A 16,450-nucleotide genomic window follows, 5' to 3' on the forward strand; every position below is an offset into this window, starting at 1 on the left:
TATCTATATCTATATCATCTATATCTATCTATATCTATATCTATATCTATATCTATATCTATATCTATCATCTCTATCTCTATCTCTCTATATCTATATCTAGCTATATCTCTCTATCTCTATCTCTATATCATCTATATCTATATCTATATTATCTATCTAATCTACTCAGAACTTAGAGAGGGATCTGAAGTGACACATGTTTACTTTTATTGCTGAAAATTAGGTTTTTAAAAAAAATTTCTCTTTAGATAAAATTTTTATTATATACTAGTTTACTTGAAAACTCGCATACATTATTTTTCACACTAGATCTCTCCCATTTCCTTAATCCAACCCTCCCTCCACCCATTAAATTTCATGATGCTCTGATTAACCACCCACCCCGCCCCCCACTGGCCATCCTCACCCCTCTGTTCCCACCCTTCCCCTCTTGGATCCTCATACACGTTCTACAATAATGGTTTTATACAGTATTTGTCCTTATGGGATTGAATTAATTCACTTAGCATAATGCTCTCCAGTGCCTCCTAAGTTAGGTTGTGATTTACAAAATCATTGCTCCTGTGTACTGCATAGTATTCAATTGTGTGATCCTGATTTCTCAATCCATTTGATTGTGGGTGGGCATTTGGGCTGTTTCCATGTTCTTTCTATGGCAAATAATGATGCTATGAGCCAATTTCTGTTTGTGCCTCAGTTCTTCTCATTTTCTCAAGATATGTTCAAGCAGTGGCATAGTTGAGACCAATGAAATTTCTGTGTTCAGCTTTTTGAGTAAATGCCAAACTGCCTTCTAGAGTGGTTGTACCATTTTAGAATCCCATCAACAATTGATAAGACTTTCTATCTTGCCACATCCTCTCCAACATTTATTACTTGTGCTGTTAAACTTTGCTGCATCTACTGGAGTAAGATGGTGTTTCATTTTGGTTTTTATTTACATCTCTTCTGTTACCAGAGATTTTGAGCATTTCTTCATGTGTCTACTGGTCACCTGAATATCTTCCTCTGTGAAAATTCTTTGCATGTCTTTTGCCCATTTTGTAATTGTGCTATTAATCTTTTTCTTGTGGAGGCCCTATATGATTCTGTAAACTTTTGATGAGGCCCTTATCAGAAATAGTATTATTGCCAATTCCACCCCCCCCCCCCCAGGCAATGCATTTTCTTTTCATTCTGTTGGGAAAAGTTTTTGATGTCCACAGAGATCCAATTTTTGGAGGGTCCCAGTCATCAATTTTATCCTCTCCAGATTATGCATTTCTGGCTATATTTGGCAGTCTCTTTATACCATAGACTAGACCTTCTAAGCTTGATCCCACTCTGATTAGCTTTAGTTTTGGACTTTACTCCCAGAGCTCTGATCTACTTTGAGCTGATTTTTGTGTATGGTGTGAGATGTGGATCTCATTTCAGCTTTCTGCAAGTAGCAGTCCAGTTTTGCCATGATTATTTGTTGAAGAAGTTATCCTTTCCCCGTTTGATAGATTTTTTTTCCTTGTCGAATTATCAGCTGACCATAGATAGATGGGTCCATTTCTGGGTTCTCAGTTCTGTTGCACTGATCTATGTGCCTGTCATTGTACCAGTATATGCTGTTTTGGTTACTACCATTGTGTAAAGATTTTACAGTCAAGGAATGATACATCTCCCACTTCATTTTCAGTTTTCAGGAGTGCATTCCTTATTCAGGGTTTCTTTCCTCTCCAAATAAACTTGATAATTTCCCTTTTGATCCCCTTGAAAGGCAAATTTGTACATGCGTTGAACATGTAAATTGCTTTTGGTAAGATTGCCATTTTCACAATATTTAGTCTTCTTGTCCATGAACAGGGAACATTTTTCCATTTATTTTGGTCTTTTATTGAGTCTCATAGGAATGTTCCATAATTTTCTTTGTACAGGTATTTTGTATCTCTAGTTAGATTAACTCTCAAGTATCTAAATTTATGGTTGGCTATTGTAAATGGTATTGCTTTCTTGGTTTCTTTCTCTGGGTTCTTTTTGTTACTGTAGAGGAATTCCTTTGATTTTTGGATATTAATGTTATATCCTGCCTTTCTATTAAATCTGTCTTCTAACAATAAGAGTTTTGTTTTTTGTTGTTGTTGTTGTTGAGTCTTTGGGATTTTCTGTATTCTTTACCATGCCATCTGTATATAGTAACAGTTTAACAACCTCTTTGCCAATCTGGATGTCTTTTATTTCCTTCTCTTGTCACATTGCCCTATCAAGCACTTCTAATACAAGATTGAATAGAAGTGATAGCAGTGGGCATCCTCGTCGGGTCACTGTTTGCAAGGAAAATGCTTTTAGTCTTTGCTCATTGAGAATGATTTTGGCTTTTGATTTGATTTTGCATATGTACTTCTCATTATTTTGAGGATTTTTTTTTTTTTTAGGAAATTCCCTTCTATTACAGTTTTGCTGAGTGTCTTTATCAGGAAGAGTTGTTGGATTTTGTCAAATACCTTTCTGCATCAATTGCAAAGATCATATGGTTCTTGTTATTTGCTGTTATATGATGAATTATATTGATTCTTTTTCTTATGTTGAACCATCCTTGCATACCTTTTCTGAATCTCACTTGGTCATGATGAATTATTTTTTTGATGTGCTTTTGGATTTTATTGGCTAGGATTTGTTAAGGATTTTTGCATCTATATTCATGAGAGATATTGGTGTGTGGTTTTATATCTTAGTAATATCTTTGCCTTATTTTTGTATTAGGGTTATGCTTTCTTCATAGAATGGTTTTGGGAGTGTTTCTTCTTTTTCAATTAATTGCAAAAAGTTTTGGTGGCATTGTCTATAGTTACTTTGTGCTATTACACCAAAGAACTCAAGGTTCAAATCTACCATTGCTCTATGGGAGAAAGATGAGCAGTTTCCTCCTGTTGTGATCAGAAAACTGATAGACGGTCCCTAAGAGTAAAAATCTACTCGATTGCAATGCATTTGTGTCTGAGGTTTATTGGTCAGAGTTACTCAACAAAACAAATAATAGATTTGATGATAATAATAATAAGAAATTGTTATGAATCTATGACAATTGTGAGGATATGTAGTATAGAAACACTAGCACATACCCAACATAATCACATCTTAGTGTCCCTTCCTGCCCCAAGTTGTGTTTTTGTTGTGCACCTTTGAGTCAAAATGAACTCATAGTTCACTCTCCAGCAGATGTTGTTTTGTGTCATTGAGTTGGAACTGACCCATAGCTAACTCTCCAGTGGATAGGAGGAGATTGTTTGCTCTTCTCAGCAGAGCAGCTGGTGGATTTGAAATGCATACCTTTGGGATTGTAGCTTCTTACCATTAGGTCACCAGAACTCCTTACAGTGGTTTTTAAAAGGCAATAAATCACACACTGGAGGACACTGTCCATCTTTCTCCATGGAGCAGCTGGTGGATTTGAACTATAGTTCTCTGACTTGGCAGAGCAACTCCTTTCCTCTAAGTAAACAGAGTCTCCTCCTGCACCTGGTGGAAAGATCAAATACTGCAGCTAGATGGAAAGCCAAGTCCAGTAGAACAATCTTTGCTGTTGATGTATATTCTCGAGTTAGAACTGTTTATAGCTGCCATTCCAGTAGATTTTCAGACAGTAAATTGCACAAGTGAAGACTGACCATCTTTCTTCCACAGAGCAGCTGGTGGATTAAAATTCAGGTTGGCATTTCAATTCTTTACTACTAGGCCACCAGACCTCCAGCAGTACAACATTTAGCTACCAATAAACAGAGAAACACAAGATAGGCTAGAGTCACAGGAATATTGCATGCTTTCTGTCCAACTCCTTTTTTTTTTTATTTCCATTCATTCAATGTTGCAGTTTTCTTCCCTCCCAGCCCCCCCCACTAGTAAACTACCCTCTTGGAAAAATAAAAGAAAAATTCTTTCATTGTTTCACAATCCATCCACCCCAGATCCATTCCACTATGTAGCCTTTGTTCTGGACTCATGTCATGACAAAAATATCTAATCACATAACCCTTTTAAACAATTTTCTCCCTCATCTGTTTCACTGCAGTATGCATTATTGAACCCATATTTCTCAGTTTCCCCACAACTCCCATGTCAGTCCTGTCTTATAATAGTGGCACCATGCAGTATTTGTCCTTTTCTGACTGAGATACTTCACTCAGCATAATGTCCTCCAGGGTCACCCATTTTGAATAATACTGCATGAGTTCCTTGTTTTTCAATGAAGAGTAGTATTCCATAGTGTAAATATACCACAACTTCTCTATCCATTCGTTTGTTGATGGGCACTTAGGTTGTTTCCAACTCCTTGCTATTGTGAACAAAGCCGCGATAAACATGGGTGTGCATATATCTGCTTGGATGTCAGTTATGGTCTCTTTGGGGTATATTCCCAGTAGTGGAACTGCTGGGTCGAATGGTATCTTTATTTGCAGCTTATATGCGGCTTATGAAAATGCCATACTACCTTTCATAGTGGTTGCACCATTTTACACTCCCATTAACAGTGAATACGGGTTCCAGTTTCTCCACAACCCCGCCTTCATTTGTTGCCTGCTGTTCTGTTTAATTTTGCTATTCTGACAGGGGTGAGATGATATCTCATAGTTGTTTTGATTTGCATCTCTCTTAGAGCTAGGGATTTGGAACATTTCTTCATGTGCTTGTTAGCCATCTGAATGTCTTCTTTGGTGAAATGCCAACTCCTCTCTTAAGGAGATTCAGATGTGACACAAATCCAATAACCAGGACTGTATAAACTTGCTGTGCAACTTTGGACTTTCCCCCACACCCTCTCTGGATCTTCATTTTAGTATAGTTAGAGTCACACTAGTATCATCAGAGTCACACATTTCACTAGCTAATGTTCATAATCTCGTCTAACTCTGGCATCCTGTTGTTTTAGGGATCAAACAGCTCACCTGCCCTGATTAAGGGCACTGTGTTGATATATTGCTACTGGGTGCCCCTTTTTCTCTTCTAGCACCCCCTGTACAGAATCAGACAACCAAACAGTATAATTTACTATCAGCTATTTCTGTCATCAGGACCCAAAATATCCAATGGCGATTTACCACATGTCGTTAATATGTTTGTTATATTTTGTTGGCTGAACATGACAGTTCATCAGCAAGCCTGCACACAGGGAAAGCATATTGAAATGAGCATTACAGATCTGTCAGGCTTGAGTTTATGGCCTTTTCTCAGCACTACACTATAAGTAAAACAAGCTCTGATTGAGTCAGCAGCCTCCTGGGTACTCATTTGCCAAAGTGTAGGGAATTTTAATGCTAAGTTTGTCTGCCTGCAGACAGGGTGGGGGTAGAGGTGGGCAGATTGCTTTGGCTTAAGGGTATTAAACACGAGCCTTCACGTTCCATAGACACCAGGAGAGAGGCTTGCAGCAGGTTTGGCCTCTTCTTATCGTCTTATAGATTTTAGAGATGTAGTGCCCAGGAATCTTAATACTCAGTTTGCAAATCCTCCTTTTAAAATCTATGCATTGAAATGCAATGGGGGGGAAAAGAGGTAAAAGGAAATTTTCACAGAGGAATGAAGATAGAGAAAAAAGTGAGAGAGAGATTCATTAAAATCCCAGTTACTGAGTATGATTGATGCAAATATTCTCACACCTTTTTTCCCCCTTTGCAGGCAACTTCCACAGAGGGTTCAGGCTCCTCTCCAGGGAATTGCATTCTCCAAATAGGACTTTGTAGCTGCTGACACTGTCTAAAGGGATTACCGTGCTTTGTAAATCCAAATTAATGCCCGGGGAAAATAAATTGCAGAAACAAGGTTTCTGTTTCTCCTTTTAGGCAAAACATAAGGAGAAAGAATTTAGGAGGGGAAGATATTTCTGCCCACAGGAAGAGATCTGCTTTTATGAATCTGAGAGGGTCAGAGCCTCCTGATGCAGAGTCACGTATTATTCGCGTAAATAGCTAGTATTTCATTGTAGCACAGACAATCAGCAACAGTTTCTTATCCAAAGAGCGTCTTTTACTTCCTTCTCTGTTTCTTTTCTTTTTTTCTTTTTCTTTTTCTGAGCCAATGCTTGGTATTCTAGGAGCCTGAATCTATTTCTCATGCCAGTAGCGTGCAGCTGTGGGTCACCTGGCTAATGCTGGGGCCATTCCACATTCCAAAGGTGCGTAGCTGTGGTCATTTGGCATTCCAAAGGCATTCTGAAGCTGCAGGTCATTCATTATGCCAAGGTTAGTTTGTCAGCCTGCAGAGCTGAAAGCCTTATTCTGTGCTAGTTGAGATTAGCAACCAGAAAGAAGATGAGTCCACTGGTGTCAGGATGGAGATGGAGAGAAGGAAAAAAATAAAAATTACCTGCAATAAAGTTTTAAGTGGTTCTCAGATAGTATAATAGGAACAGTATCTGATGCTTAAAATAGCAAAACTTTGGGGTTGTTTGAGGGGAGAAAGAAAACACATATCAAATAATAATCTCAATTGCCCAACATTCTCAATTTAGTGGAATCAAGCTATACGATATAGATAAGACATATTATTTGTAAAATAATTCAAAATTGTGTTCAAATTCTGACTCTATTTCTTATTAATTGTGTGACTTTTCATGGCTATTTAACCTTTTAAAATATCAGTCTTAAAATAAAATGAGGATTATAAAATGAGATAACACCTTTAGAAGTGTTCCACCAGCTCCCTCTACAACCAAAATACTCTATGGATGCTTTTCTATGTATTGTTTCCTATTGTTGCTATAATGATAAGAAGCTTCTCAAATTATAAAAAGATAAAGATCATGATAATATTCTATAATGAACCATCAATATCCATTTTCTTTGTTCTCTACCATATGTCAGTTGTTTTTGTTAAGTGTGCCATCTAGTCATAGATGACTCATAGCAAGCAACCCTATGAACGAAAGACCTGAACACTTGTATAACTTTCATTGTTCCGCAAAGATCACAGAATTCCCAGAGGCAAGCTATTTTGAAAGTGGATACCACTCTTGATTCCAAGCTTATTTTAATCAGGGAGCTTCACTAAACATGGTCCACAATGAGTAACCATTTTGTACTTGACACATCAGTGTCACAGTATTTATCACTATAGCAACCATGAGTTAGCTCTGTACAGCAAATGGACAGACCAGTGTTATATCACTTAAAAGAATGTTTGATCAAAAACAATTAAAACCAGGTCTTAGTGCCACAGATTAAAATCACCCATCTTTGGCTTGGTGGCATAACTTTCTATCCACTAGGCCAACAGAGCTCTCTATGCCAGTAAATAGGCACAGAAATATCTTTTACAGAGTATGGACGGATTAGTTCTAAACAGCGTCAAACTAACTTTAGATTCAATTAAATACACAATCAAGTATTCAATTCCATTGCATATATTGTCTTTTGTAAAATGCTGTGGCGAGAACAGTCAAAGATATTTGCATCTTGTCCTTAGGGTGATTATTGTGACACATATTCAGAAAAACACAAATGCTAAGTATCTTTATTGTCTAGTGCTGACCTGGTGGGTAAGGAGTTATGATGCCATTTCAAAGGTGGGAGGTTTGAATCTATGAGCAGTTCCCTTGGAGAAAGAAGGACAATGTCTCATGGGATGGTCAACTATGAGTCAGTTCTGATTTGACAGCAATAAGTTGTTGTTGAGTTGTAATAGCAATACCATAAGTGAATGATTTTAACACGTTGCTGCAAATGATGGTAATACATAAAAAAATGTGTTTCTAAGCACAGTCATCAATTTAAAAGTGTGCAGCAACGTGTTAATAAACACAGATTTATACTGAGAGTTTTAGAATCTGAACATCCAAATTTAAAGCGATGTTGACCTCTGTCACTGACACTTTTAATTGACACTATTTTTCTCCTTTCTTTTTCTGTACGCTCAGCATTACCTGGGGATCTACATGTGTCACAGCACCAATTTTACCCCGGATCCAGAAGGCCTTCAGTACAGGCATCTCTAGTCCAAAGTTTTCACCTCACTCTGGCTGTTCCGACTTGGTCATGGTCACGCCACTAATTTTTGCTCATTTGTTTAAACGGTTTTATCTCTTCTATTTTACTCAAGATACAATCTAATTCTGTAGATTGCATTCTGTCTCATTATTATGCTGTTACTGTTGTTACGTGCCAACTAGCTGTAAATGACTCATAGCTGACTCTCCAGTAAGCTTTCAGAAGTTGTAAATCACACAGGAAGAGAGTCCATCTTTCTCCCTTGGAGCACCTGGTAGATTCATGATGACTTCCTTTGGATTGGCAGTGCGAGGTCTCACTTTCGAGGCCACCAGCACTGCCTATGCAACTCTTTCTAATCTTGCCTTGTTAGCACTGTAGACTTGATTAGTGACAACAAGCAGGATAATTATATCAGATTGCAAAATAAAGGTCAATTACATAATTGTGAAGACCATGGCTTAGGCAAGTTGACATATATTTGTTTACGTTAGGTACCATTGAGACAACAGCTAAGATTTGCAGTGACTCTATGAACAACAGATACAAAACTTACCTTATCCTGTGCCATCCTCACAATCTCAGCATACAGATTAAGTGTGAAGAAAGGACACAATGTTGGCACACATCTTTACTGATTTTTAAACCCTGCAGTGTTCCCTTGTTCTGTTCAGACGACTGTTTTTTTGTCTATGCTTTCTCACAAGCACCATGATGTGTCCTGGGATTCTCCTTTTAATTTGTTAATTCTTCTAATTTTTAAAATTTTTCTAATTTGTTAATTTTCCTTTGAATTTTCTAATTGTCTCCTTATAATTTTTCATAATTCATAAAATTAATACCTTTGCACAGTCAGTAAAACACAAATAAAAACCTTTCTGGTAAAGATCTATCTGACATCAACATTTAGAACACAGTGCAACCCCGGATACAGAAGGAAGATAATATTTTTATAGTGCTGTCATCTGCTCTTCTTTATATAGTGGAAAGTACAGATTCTCAGGCCTGAAAGTCTCAAATATTATAATTATTGTTACAAAATTGTTATATCAGTCTCAGCAGTGTATGTTTGGAAATTACATTCCAGTAAAACAAATAACTGAAGAGAGAGCACAGATTGGGAAGATCTTGATTTTTGGCTTTGCTGTTTTTGTTATTGTGTGCCATCAAGTCAGAACTGACCAATAGCTGACTCTAGTGGGTTTTTAGAGGCAATTATTGGTACAAGAGGAGATTATCCATCCTTCTCTTGCAGAGCAGCTGGTAGACTTAAACTGAGTAACTTTGGGATTGCAATACAGTTTCTTGTTAGTAGGCCACCTGAGTTCCTTTTGGGGTTAGGAATATCAATTTTATTCTGTTTGCAATGAAGGAAAATAAGGAGAAAGAAATGTTTTCATTGGCTTTTATCAATGTGATTTTTATTCTTGTTGTTACTGGTAAGGGCCTTCAAATAGACTAAGACATGTAAGGACTCTATGTACAACGAACAGGAAATGTGCCCAATCTTGAGCCAGCTCCATAATCTTTACAGTGAATAAATCCATTGTTGTAGAGGCCATGTATCAATACATCTTTCCTTCTTTTCTGACCCTTTACTTTTTCAACCATAATCAGCCTCTGCTAAGACTGGCCTTTCCTGACAACACCCCCAAAATATATAAGACAAAGTCTCTCACACATCTAAGGAATACCTCTTCCAAGAAACATTTGTTTGTTATTTTTCCAATTGATAGTACAGTCCATATGCTCTACCAACCATCCAAAAGCATCAATTCTTCTTCCTTTTACCTTACCATGGTACAATATTGAAATACATATGAAACAATTGAAAGTACCATGGATTGGTTCAGGCACATCTTTGTCTTTATACTGACATCTTTGCTTTATGACACTTAAGTCTTTGATAGCAGTTTTACTGAATGAAATACATCTTTTCACTTTAACACTATTATTTCTATAGGTGTTGACTGTGGATACAAGGCAAATTAATTTCCTGAAAACAGCAAGATTTTCTTGATTTATTATGATGTTTCCTATTGGTTGAGTTGTGAAGATTCGGTTGTTTGATTTGGTTTTTTGGTTTTCCTTCTGAGATGTAATCCATACTAAGGGTTGTATGTTGTTATGTGCCATCAAGTCTCCCGTGACTCTTGGTGACCCTGTGTAAAACAGCTCTGAAACCTGACCAGTCCTGAACCCGTTTCACAGACTCTGACACATCTACTCCCATTGCCCTAGTAACTGTACCAATCCATTTCATCTGGAGTCAACCTCTTCTGCGCTGTCCCTCCACCCTTATGAGTATGATGTCCTTCCACAAGGATTGGTCCCACCTGGCCTCAAGCCTGAAGTATGTGAGATAGAGCTTCAAAGTCCTAGCGTCTAAGAAGAAACTGAGTTTCACCGTCTTCAAGACAGACTTATTTGTTTTCTTGGTGGTCCATGTTATGTTCAAGATTCTTCTCCAGCACCACAACTCGAAGGCGTGAATTCTCCTTTTGCCATCTTTAGTCAGTAATTATGAAGACCAGGGATTGGATCAGGCACACTTTAGTCTCTAGACTGACATCGTTGCTTCTCAGTACTCTGGAAATGTCCCTTACAGCAAGATTTACCTAATGCAATTTGTCTTTTGATTTCCTGACTGCTGATGTCAAGGGTGTTGACTGTGGAGCTGAGCAAGCTGTAATTATTAACAAACTCAATCTCTTCTGCATTTATCATGGTGCTGCATTAGTGGCAGCAATCATCCCAGTGGTGAAAATCTTTGTCTTTTTTTTTATTGTAAATATTTTGCTTATTTACATTGTGTTTCAGCTTGGAAGGAGGAGTGGCATCCACTTCCATAATAGCTTGCCTCTGGAAACCCTATAAACTTGTAGGAAGGATGAAAGGCACCGAAGCATCGAGGACTCTCCTTTATAGGGTCACTATAAGTCGCCTGCGACTCAACGACACTTAACAACAACAATAAAAAATTGTGTTTCACACAGTCCTCTAGTCACATTGTGTTTCATGTGATCATTTCCATGCACTGTGTTTTATAAAATTAATCTTAGAATTTTTTATATTGAGCTTCAATCCATATTGAAGACTATAGTCCTTGACCTTCTACAGCAAGTCCTCCAGGTTCTTCTCACTTCCAGCAAGCAGAGCTTTGTCATCTACATATCGTAGGTTGTTGATTAGTCTTCCTCCAATCCTGATGCCACATTTGTCCTCATAAAGCCCTGCTTCCCAAATGATCTGTTCTGCCTATAGATTGAAAAGGTATGAAGATAGCATACATCCCTGACACACTCCTTTCTTGATTTTGAACCATGCATTGTTTCCTTGCTCTGTTCTGAGGACTGCCTCCTGGTAAAAGTATAGATTTCACATAAGCACAATCAAGTGTTCTGGGATTCATTCCCATTCTTCTCAAGGTTAACCACAATTTATTGTGACATACACAGTCAAATGCCTTGGCATAGTTAATGAAACAGAAAGCTATCCCTCTGGGACTCTTTGTTTTTGCCAAGATCCATCTGACATAGGTGATAGTGTCTAGTGCCATGTCTTCTTCTAAATCCAGCCTGTATTTCTTGTAGTCCTCCATCTATGTATTGTTCCAGTCATTTCTGGATAATCTTCAGCAATGTTTTATTTGTGTGTATCAGGAAGGGATTTTTGTCCCGGACAGCACTGAGGGAAAGGTTTTTGGGCATAGTGTCTCTGCTCTTCTTTTTGTACCACATGGTCCTCACAATATGATAAATTCCAAGGGCAGGACTATGTCTCCCTTAGATCTGGCATGATAGTGTTTGTTTGTTTGTTTGTTTGGCCCAAGGGATGCAGGCCCAAATGTCCAACACAGATCTGGGCCTGAATGTCTCGCCTGGCCTAGGCTGGCTGGTTGTTAACAAAACCAATAGGATCCTGGGAGAATGGGGGATATCTGAGTGGGAGGCAAAATGGGAGTCTCAGATTCCTGCCATGTGTGATTTGCCGGGGTTCCTGACGCACGTTAGGGGTGCAAAAGATGAAATCAGACTCTGGCTCTGTGCGGAGCTCTGTGTTTCTGACTTAGATCTGTAGTCTTTGATGTTCTTGAGCAAGTGCTTCAAGTCTTCTTCACTTTGTTAAAGCAAGTTTGTGTCGTCTCTATAAGATAGGTGGTTAATGAAGGTAAAGGTAATCTGCCTGAGCAGTCTCCCAGCTGAAGACTAAATAGGGGAATTGTTGATTGCCTTGGACTTGAACATGACTCATAGTGACCCTATGAACAGAAGGCCTGAAGCCCCTCTACAACTATTGACATTTTTCAAAGTTCGTAGAATTTCCCGAGACATGTTGTTTAGGAAGTGAATGCCACTCCTGCTTCCAAACCTGCCATGGTATGTTATTGTTGTTATGTGCCATTTAGTTGCCTGTGATGTACAGCCACCCTATGTTCAGCAGCTCTGAACCCTTCCCTGCCCTGAGCCAGTCTCACTAACTCCAACACACCAACCCCTATCACCCCAGTCACTGTATCAATCCACCGCATCCATCTCATCCGGGATTTCTCTCTTCTGCTCTGCCCATCCACCCTTCCAAGCACGATGTCCTTCTCTAAGGGCCAATTTCTCCTGGCCCCATGCCCAAAGTAAGTGAGACAGAGCTTCAAAATCCTAGTCTCAAAGGATAGACTTGGTTTCACCCTCTCCAAAACAGATCTATTTGTTTTCTTGGCAGTCCATGTTATGTTCAAGATTCTTCTCCACAACTTGAAGACATCTATTCTTCTTCTGTCATTGTCCAACTCTCTGAAGCCTAATAAATAATTGAGAATACCATGTCCTGGATTAGGTGTACCTTTGTATTTAAATTGACATTGTTGCTCTTCAGCACTCTGGAGAGGTCCATGACAGCAAATTTTCCCAATGCAATTCATCTTTTGATTTCCTGACTAGAAAAGACTGTTGACTGTGGGTCCGAACAAGCTGTGATTGTCAACAACCTCAATCTCTTCTCCATCTGATATGGTGCTGCCAATTGCCCCAGTTAAGATAATCTTTGTCTCCTTGATGTTGAGCTTCAATTCATATTGAAGACTACAATCCTTTACCTTTTGCAACAAGTACTTCAGGTCCTCCTCAGTTTCAGCAAGCAGGGTTGTGTCATCTGCATAATGTAGGTTCTTAATGAGTATGCCTCCAATCCTGATGCCACCTTCTCATAAAGCCCTGTTTCCTGAATAATCTGTTCTGCATACAGACTGAAAAGGTACTGGCAAAGTATGTATCCCTGATGCCTCCTTTCTTGATTTCGAACCATGCAGTATTTCCTTGCTCTGTTCTGAGGACTTCTTCTTCGTCCAAGTATAGGTTTCATATGAGCACAATTAAGTGCTCTGAGATTCCCAGTTTACTCAAAGTTAGCCACAATTTATTGTGATCCACACAGCCAAATGCCTTTGCATAGTCAAGGAAACTCAGATAGACATTCTTCTGGTCCTCTCTTCTTTCTGTCAAGATCCAACTGACATTGACAATAATGCCCCTAGTGACCTATTCTAAACTTAGCCTGTATTTCTGGTAGTTCTCTATCAATGTACTGTTCAAGCATTTTCTTGACAACCTTCAGCAGGATTTTCCTAGTGTGTGATATTAGTGATATTCTTTGATAATTTCCACTCTGTTGGGTCACCTTTTTTTGGTATGAGAATAAATATGGATCTTTCCACTCAGTTGGCCAAGTAGTTGTCCTCCAGATTTCTTGGCATAACTTGGCGAGTACATGCAGGACAACATCTGTTTGTTAACATGTCAATTGGTATTCCATCAATTCCTGGGGCTTTATTTTTTGTCATGTCTTTCAGAGCAGCCTGCACTTCTTCCTTCATCATCATTGCCTCATGTTCATATGTTGTTTCTTGAAATTGTTCTATATCAACCAATTATTTTTGGTACAATGACTCTGTATACTCCTTCCATCTGCTTTTAATGCTTTTTGAATCATTCAATATCCTGCCCATAGTATCCTTAAACTCATGGCTTGAATTTAGTCTTTAGATCTCTCAGCTTAAGAAATACTGAGCAAGTTTAGCCGTTTTGATTTTCCCACTCCAACTCCTTGCACATTTCATTATAATATTTTGCCTAGTCTTCCTGAGCAGCCCTTTGAAATCTATTCAGCTCTTAATGTCTTGATTTCTTCCCTTGGCTTTGGCTTGTCAGCGTTCTAGTGCAATATTCAGTCTTTTCTGACATCCATTTTGGTTTTTTCTTCTTCTTCCTTCTTAGTAATAACTTTTTGCATTCTACATGAAAGATATTCTTGATATCTTTCCACAGATTTTCAGGTCTTTGTTCATTAGCATACAAAGGCTATCAACAAGGGAGGGGAAAAGAACTGGCCAGTAAGGACATACAAGTACCAGATAGTACAGATAGCAACAAATCTTTATATGAATTGATTGACTTTTAGAAGCCAGAACCTTAGAAAAGTGCTACCCAAAAGAAACAGAAAAGATCTGGTATGAAAAAACAATGTACACAAACTTTGTAATTAAGTCAGTATGAAATAAAAATTTTATAAAAAAATACAAAACAAACAGGCATTAGGTACCTTGGTGTCCTTGTTAATGGTGATCTTCTTCTAGCCTTCGAAGAGCAGGAACGATTTCATCCTAAGAGCTCTGCAAACACTCTGACACCAAGGTACCTAATGCCTGTTTGTTCACCATCAACAAAGAAGACCACACACTGGGAAACATCATTAAATCACAGCTGCTGAAGGACCCACAGGTGCTGTTTGCTGGCTACAAAGTGCCCCACCCCTTGGAGCACAAGATTATCATCCGAGTGCAGACCACACCTGACTACAGCCCCCAGGAGGCCTTCACCAATGCCATCACAGACCTCATCAGCGAGCTGTCCCTGCTGGAGGAGTGCTTCCGGGTGGCCATCAAAGACAAACAAGAAGGAATCGAGTAAAGGACTGGAAGGAACCAAGATCCTCCCATCTGCTGGACACCTCTCTCTGGGAACCAGGAGAGACTTCGGCAGACTGTGGCCCTCCTTGTAAGATATTCCACGAGCCCCTCACCTGACAATTCCATCTCTTGTACATATATGTTATCTTCCAAATAAAGTGTGACAGAGGGGAAAAAAATACAAAAAAGAAACCTCGCTTTACTTCAGAGAAAAGCCTCTTAGGAGCAGAGGTGTCAGTGGGTCTTCGGGGTACTGTGGAGGCAATAGAACTCATTTCATAGAGTCTTAAAATATGTTCTGTGAATAAAGCCTCTGTGGTCATTAAAAAGTAGTTTCTATAATTCTTAGCAGGAGTAGAACTCTTTTGAGCAAGTCCCACCCATCTCTAAGAAATAAAGGTCAAAGTTCCTATCATATGGTTCTTGAGAGGAACAGATAGAATCATGTTGAAAAGAGAGTCTTAGACACATCTTGGAATTCATCCAAATATCTGTGGAATTTCTCTCAGTTCTAGACCTCAGAATAGAGGATCTAAGGGAAAAGAGAAGATCATTACCAGAGTGAGCTCATGTTTTCTTAGAGTAATGTATAAGTTTGGGATACTAGTTAAGAAAAAAAAATACAGAAATAGCAAATAAGCTTTAAAAGTAACATTTCATCTTTATTTAAAATAAAAATTAAATCTATTACATTGCAAATTTTAAAATGCTAGCAAGTATCATACATTTCACAAACTTAAAAAAGGAAAATAACTACTAAATTTATACCATTCATAACACATCTCTAAAATATTACTCTGTCTATATTTTACTTGCTTATTTTTGATCTCTCATATAATGACACTTCTGCATATTTTTCTGTAGGAGGATTATAAGGAATTTTTTATCTAGAGAATTTTTTAAATTATTGCTGTTGTTATGTGTCATTGAGTCACGTCACTATTTATAATCTATAAATTAATATTTAGGTCATCAGTGTGTCCACTCTGAATCAACTTTTAAGCTGGCTTCTTTGATATCCATAAACAAGCACATGCATTACCTCCGAGACAATTCCAGTTTATGGCAGCCACAGGGCTTCTGAGGCTTTAATTCTTATGAGAAGAGAGTCTCCTATGAAGTAAGTGGTGGATTAGAACTACTGAGCTTTCATTAGAAGCTCATAGCATTGTGGACTATCATCAAAGTCAAAGTCATTTCAGTGGAGGAGTCAGAACTGACAAATAGTTAATCCTCTAGTGGGTATTTGTTGGCATTGTTCTTACTATCAAATCACAATAGATTCATAGCTTACCCTCCAGCAGATTTTGTAGGCAGAAAATACCAAGGGAGGAGACTGTGCATCTTTCTGCCATAGAGCATCTGGAAGATTTGAACCATGGGTCTTTGGGTTGGTAGTGCAACACTTATTAGACTACAGTTCATGTTAAATTAGTAGTGAAAACACACAAAGATTTGATTAGATAACATCATTTTTAGGAGTGAAAATGGCAAAGAACTATCTAACAAAGCCAAGAAGTGCAGTTCAGATGAATTGTCT

At 38.4% G+C, this 16,450-nt stretch overlaps 1 protein-coding gene across 1 annotated transcript in view; it reads left to right on the top strand.

Annotated features, from left to right (window-relative positions):
• LOC102859581 (DNA-directed RNA polymerase II subunit RPB11-like) overlaps window positions 1-14,911 on the top strand; it is an 83,067-nt gene extending 68,156 nt beyond the window's left edge. The window contains exon 2 of the mRNA XM_006890753.1: window positions 14,610-14,911. Coding sequence (XP_006890815.1) covers window positions 14,610-14,911 — 302 coding nt within the window. The remainder of the gene's footprint in view (window positions 1-14,609) is intronic.
• The last annotated feature ends 1,539 nt before the right edge of the window (window positions 14,912-16,450 follow it).

Source organism: Elephantulus edwardii, unplaced genomic scaffold (assembly GCF_000299155.1).
Source record: "Elephantulus edwardii isolate Elephantulus edwardi_28Jun2011 unplaced genomic scaffold, EleEdw1.0 scaffold00092, whole genome shotgun sequence".
NCBI classification, from domain to species: domain Eukaryota; kingdom Metazoa; phylum Chordata; class Mammalia; order Macroscelidea; family Macroscelididae; genus Elephantulus; species Elephantulus edwardii.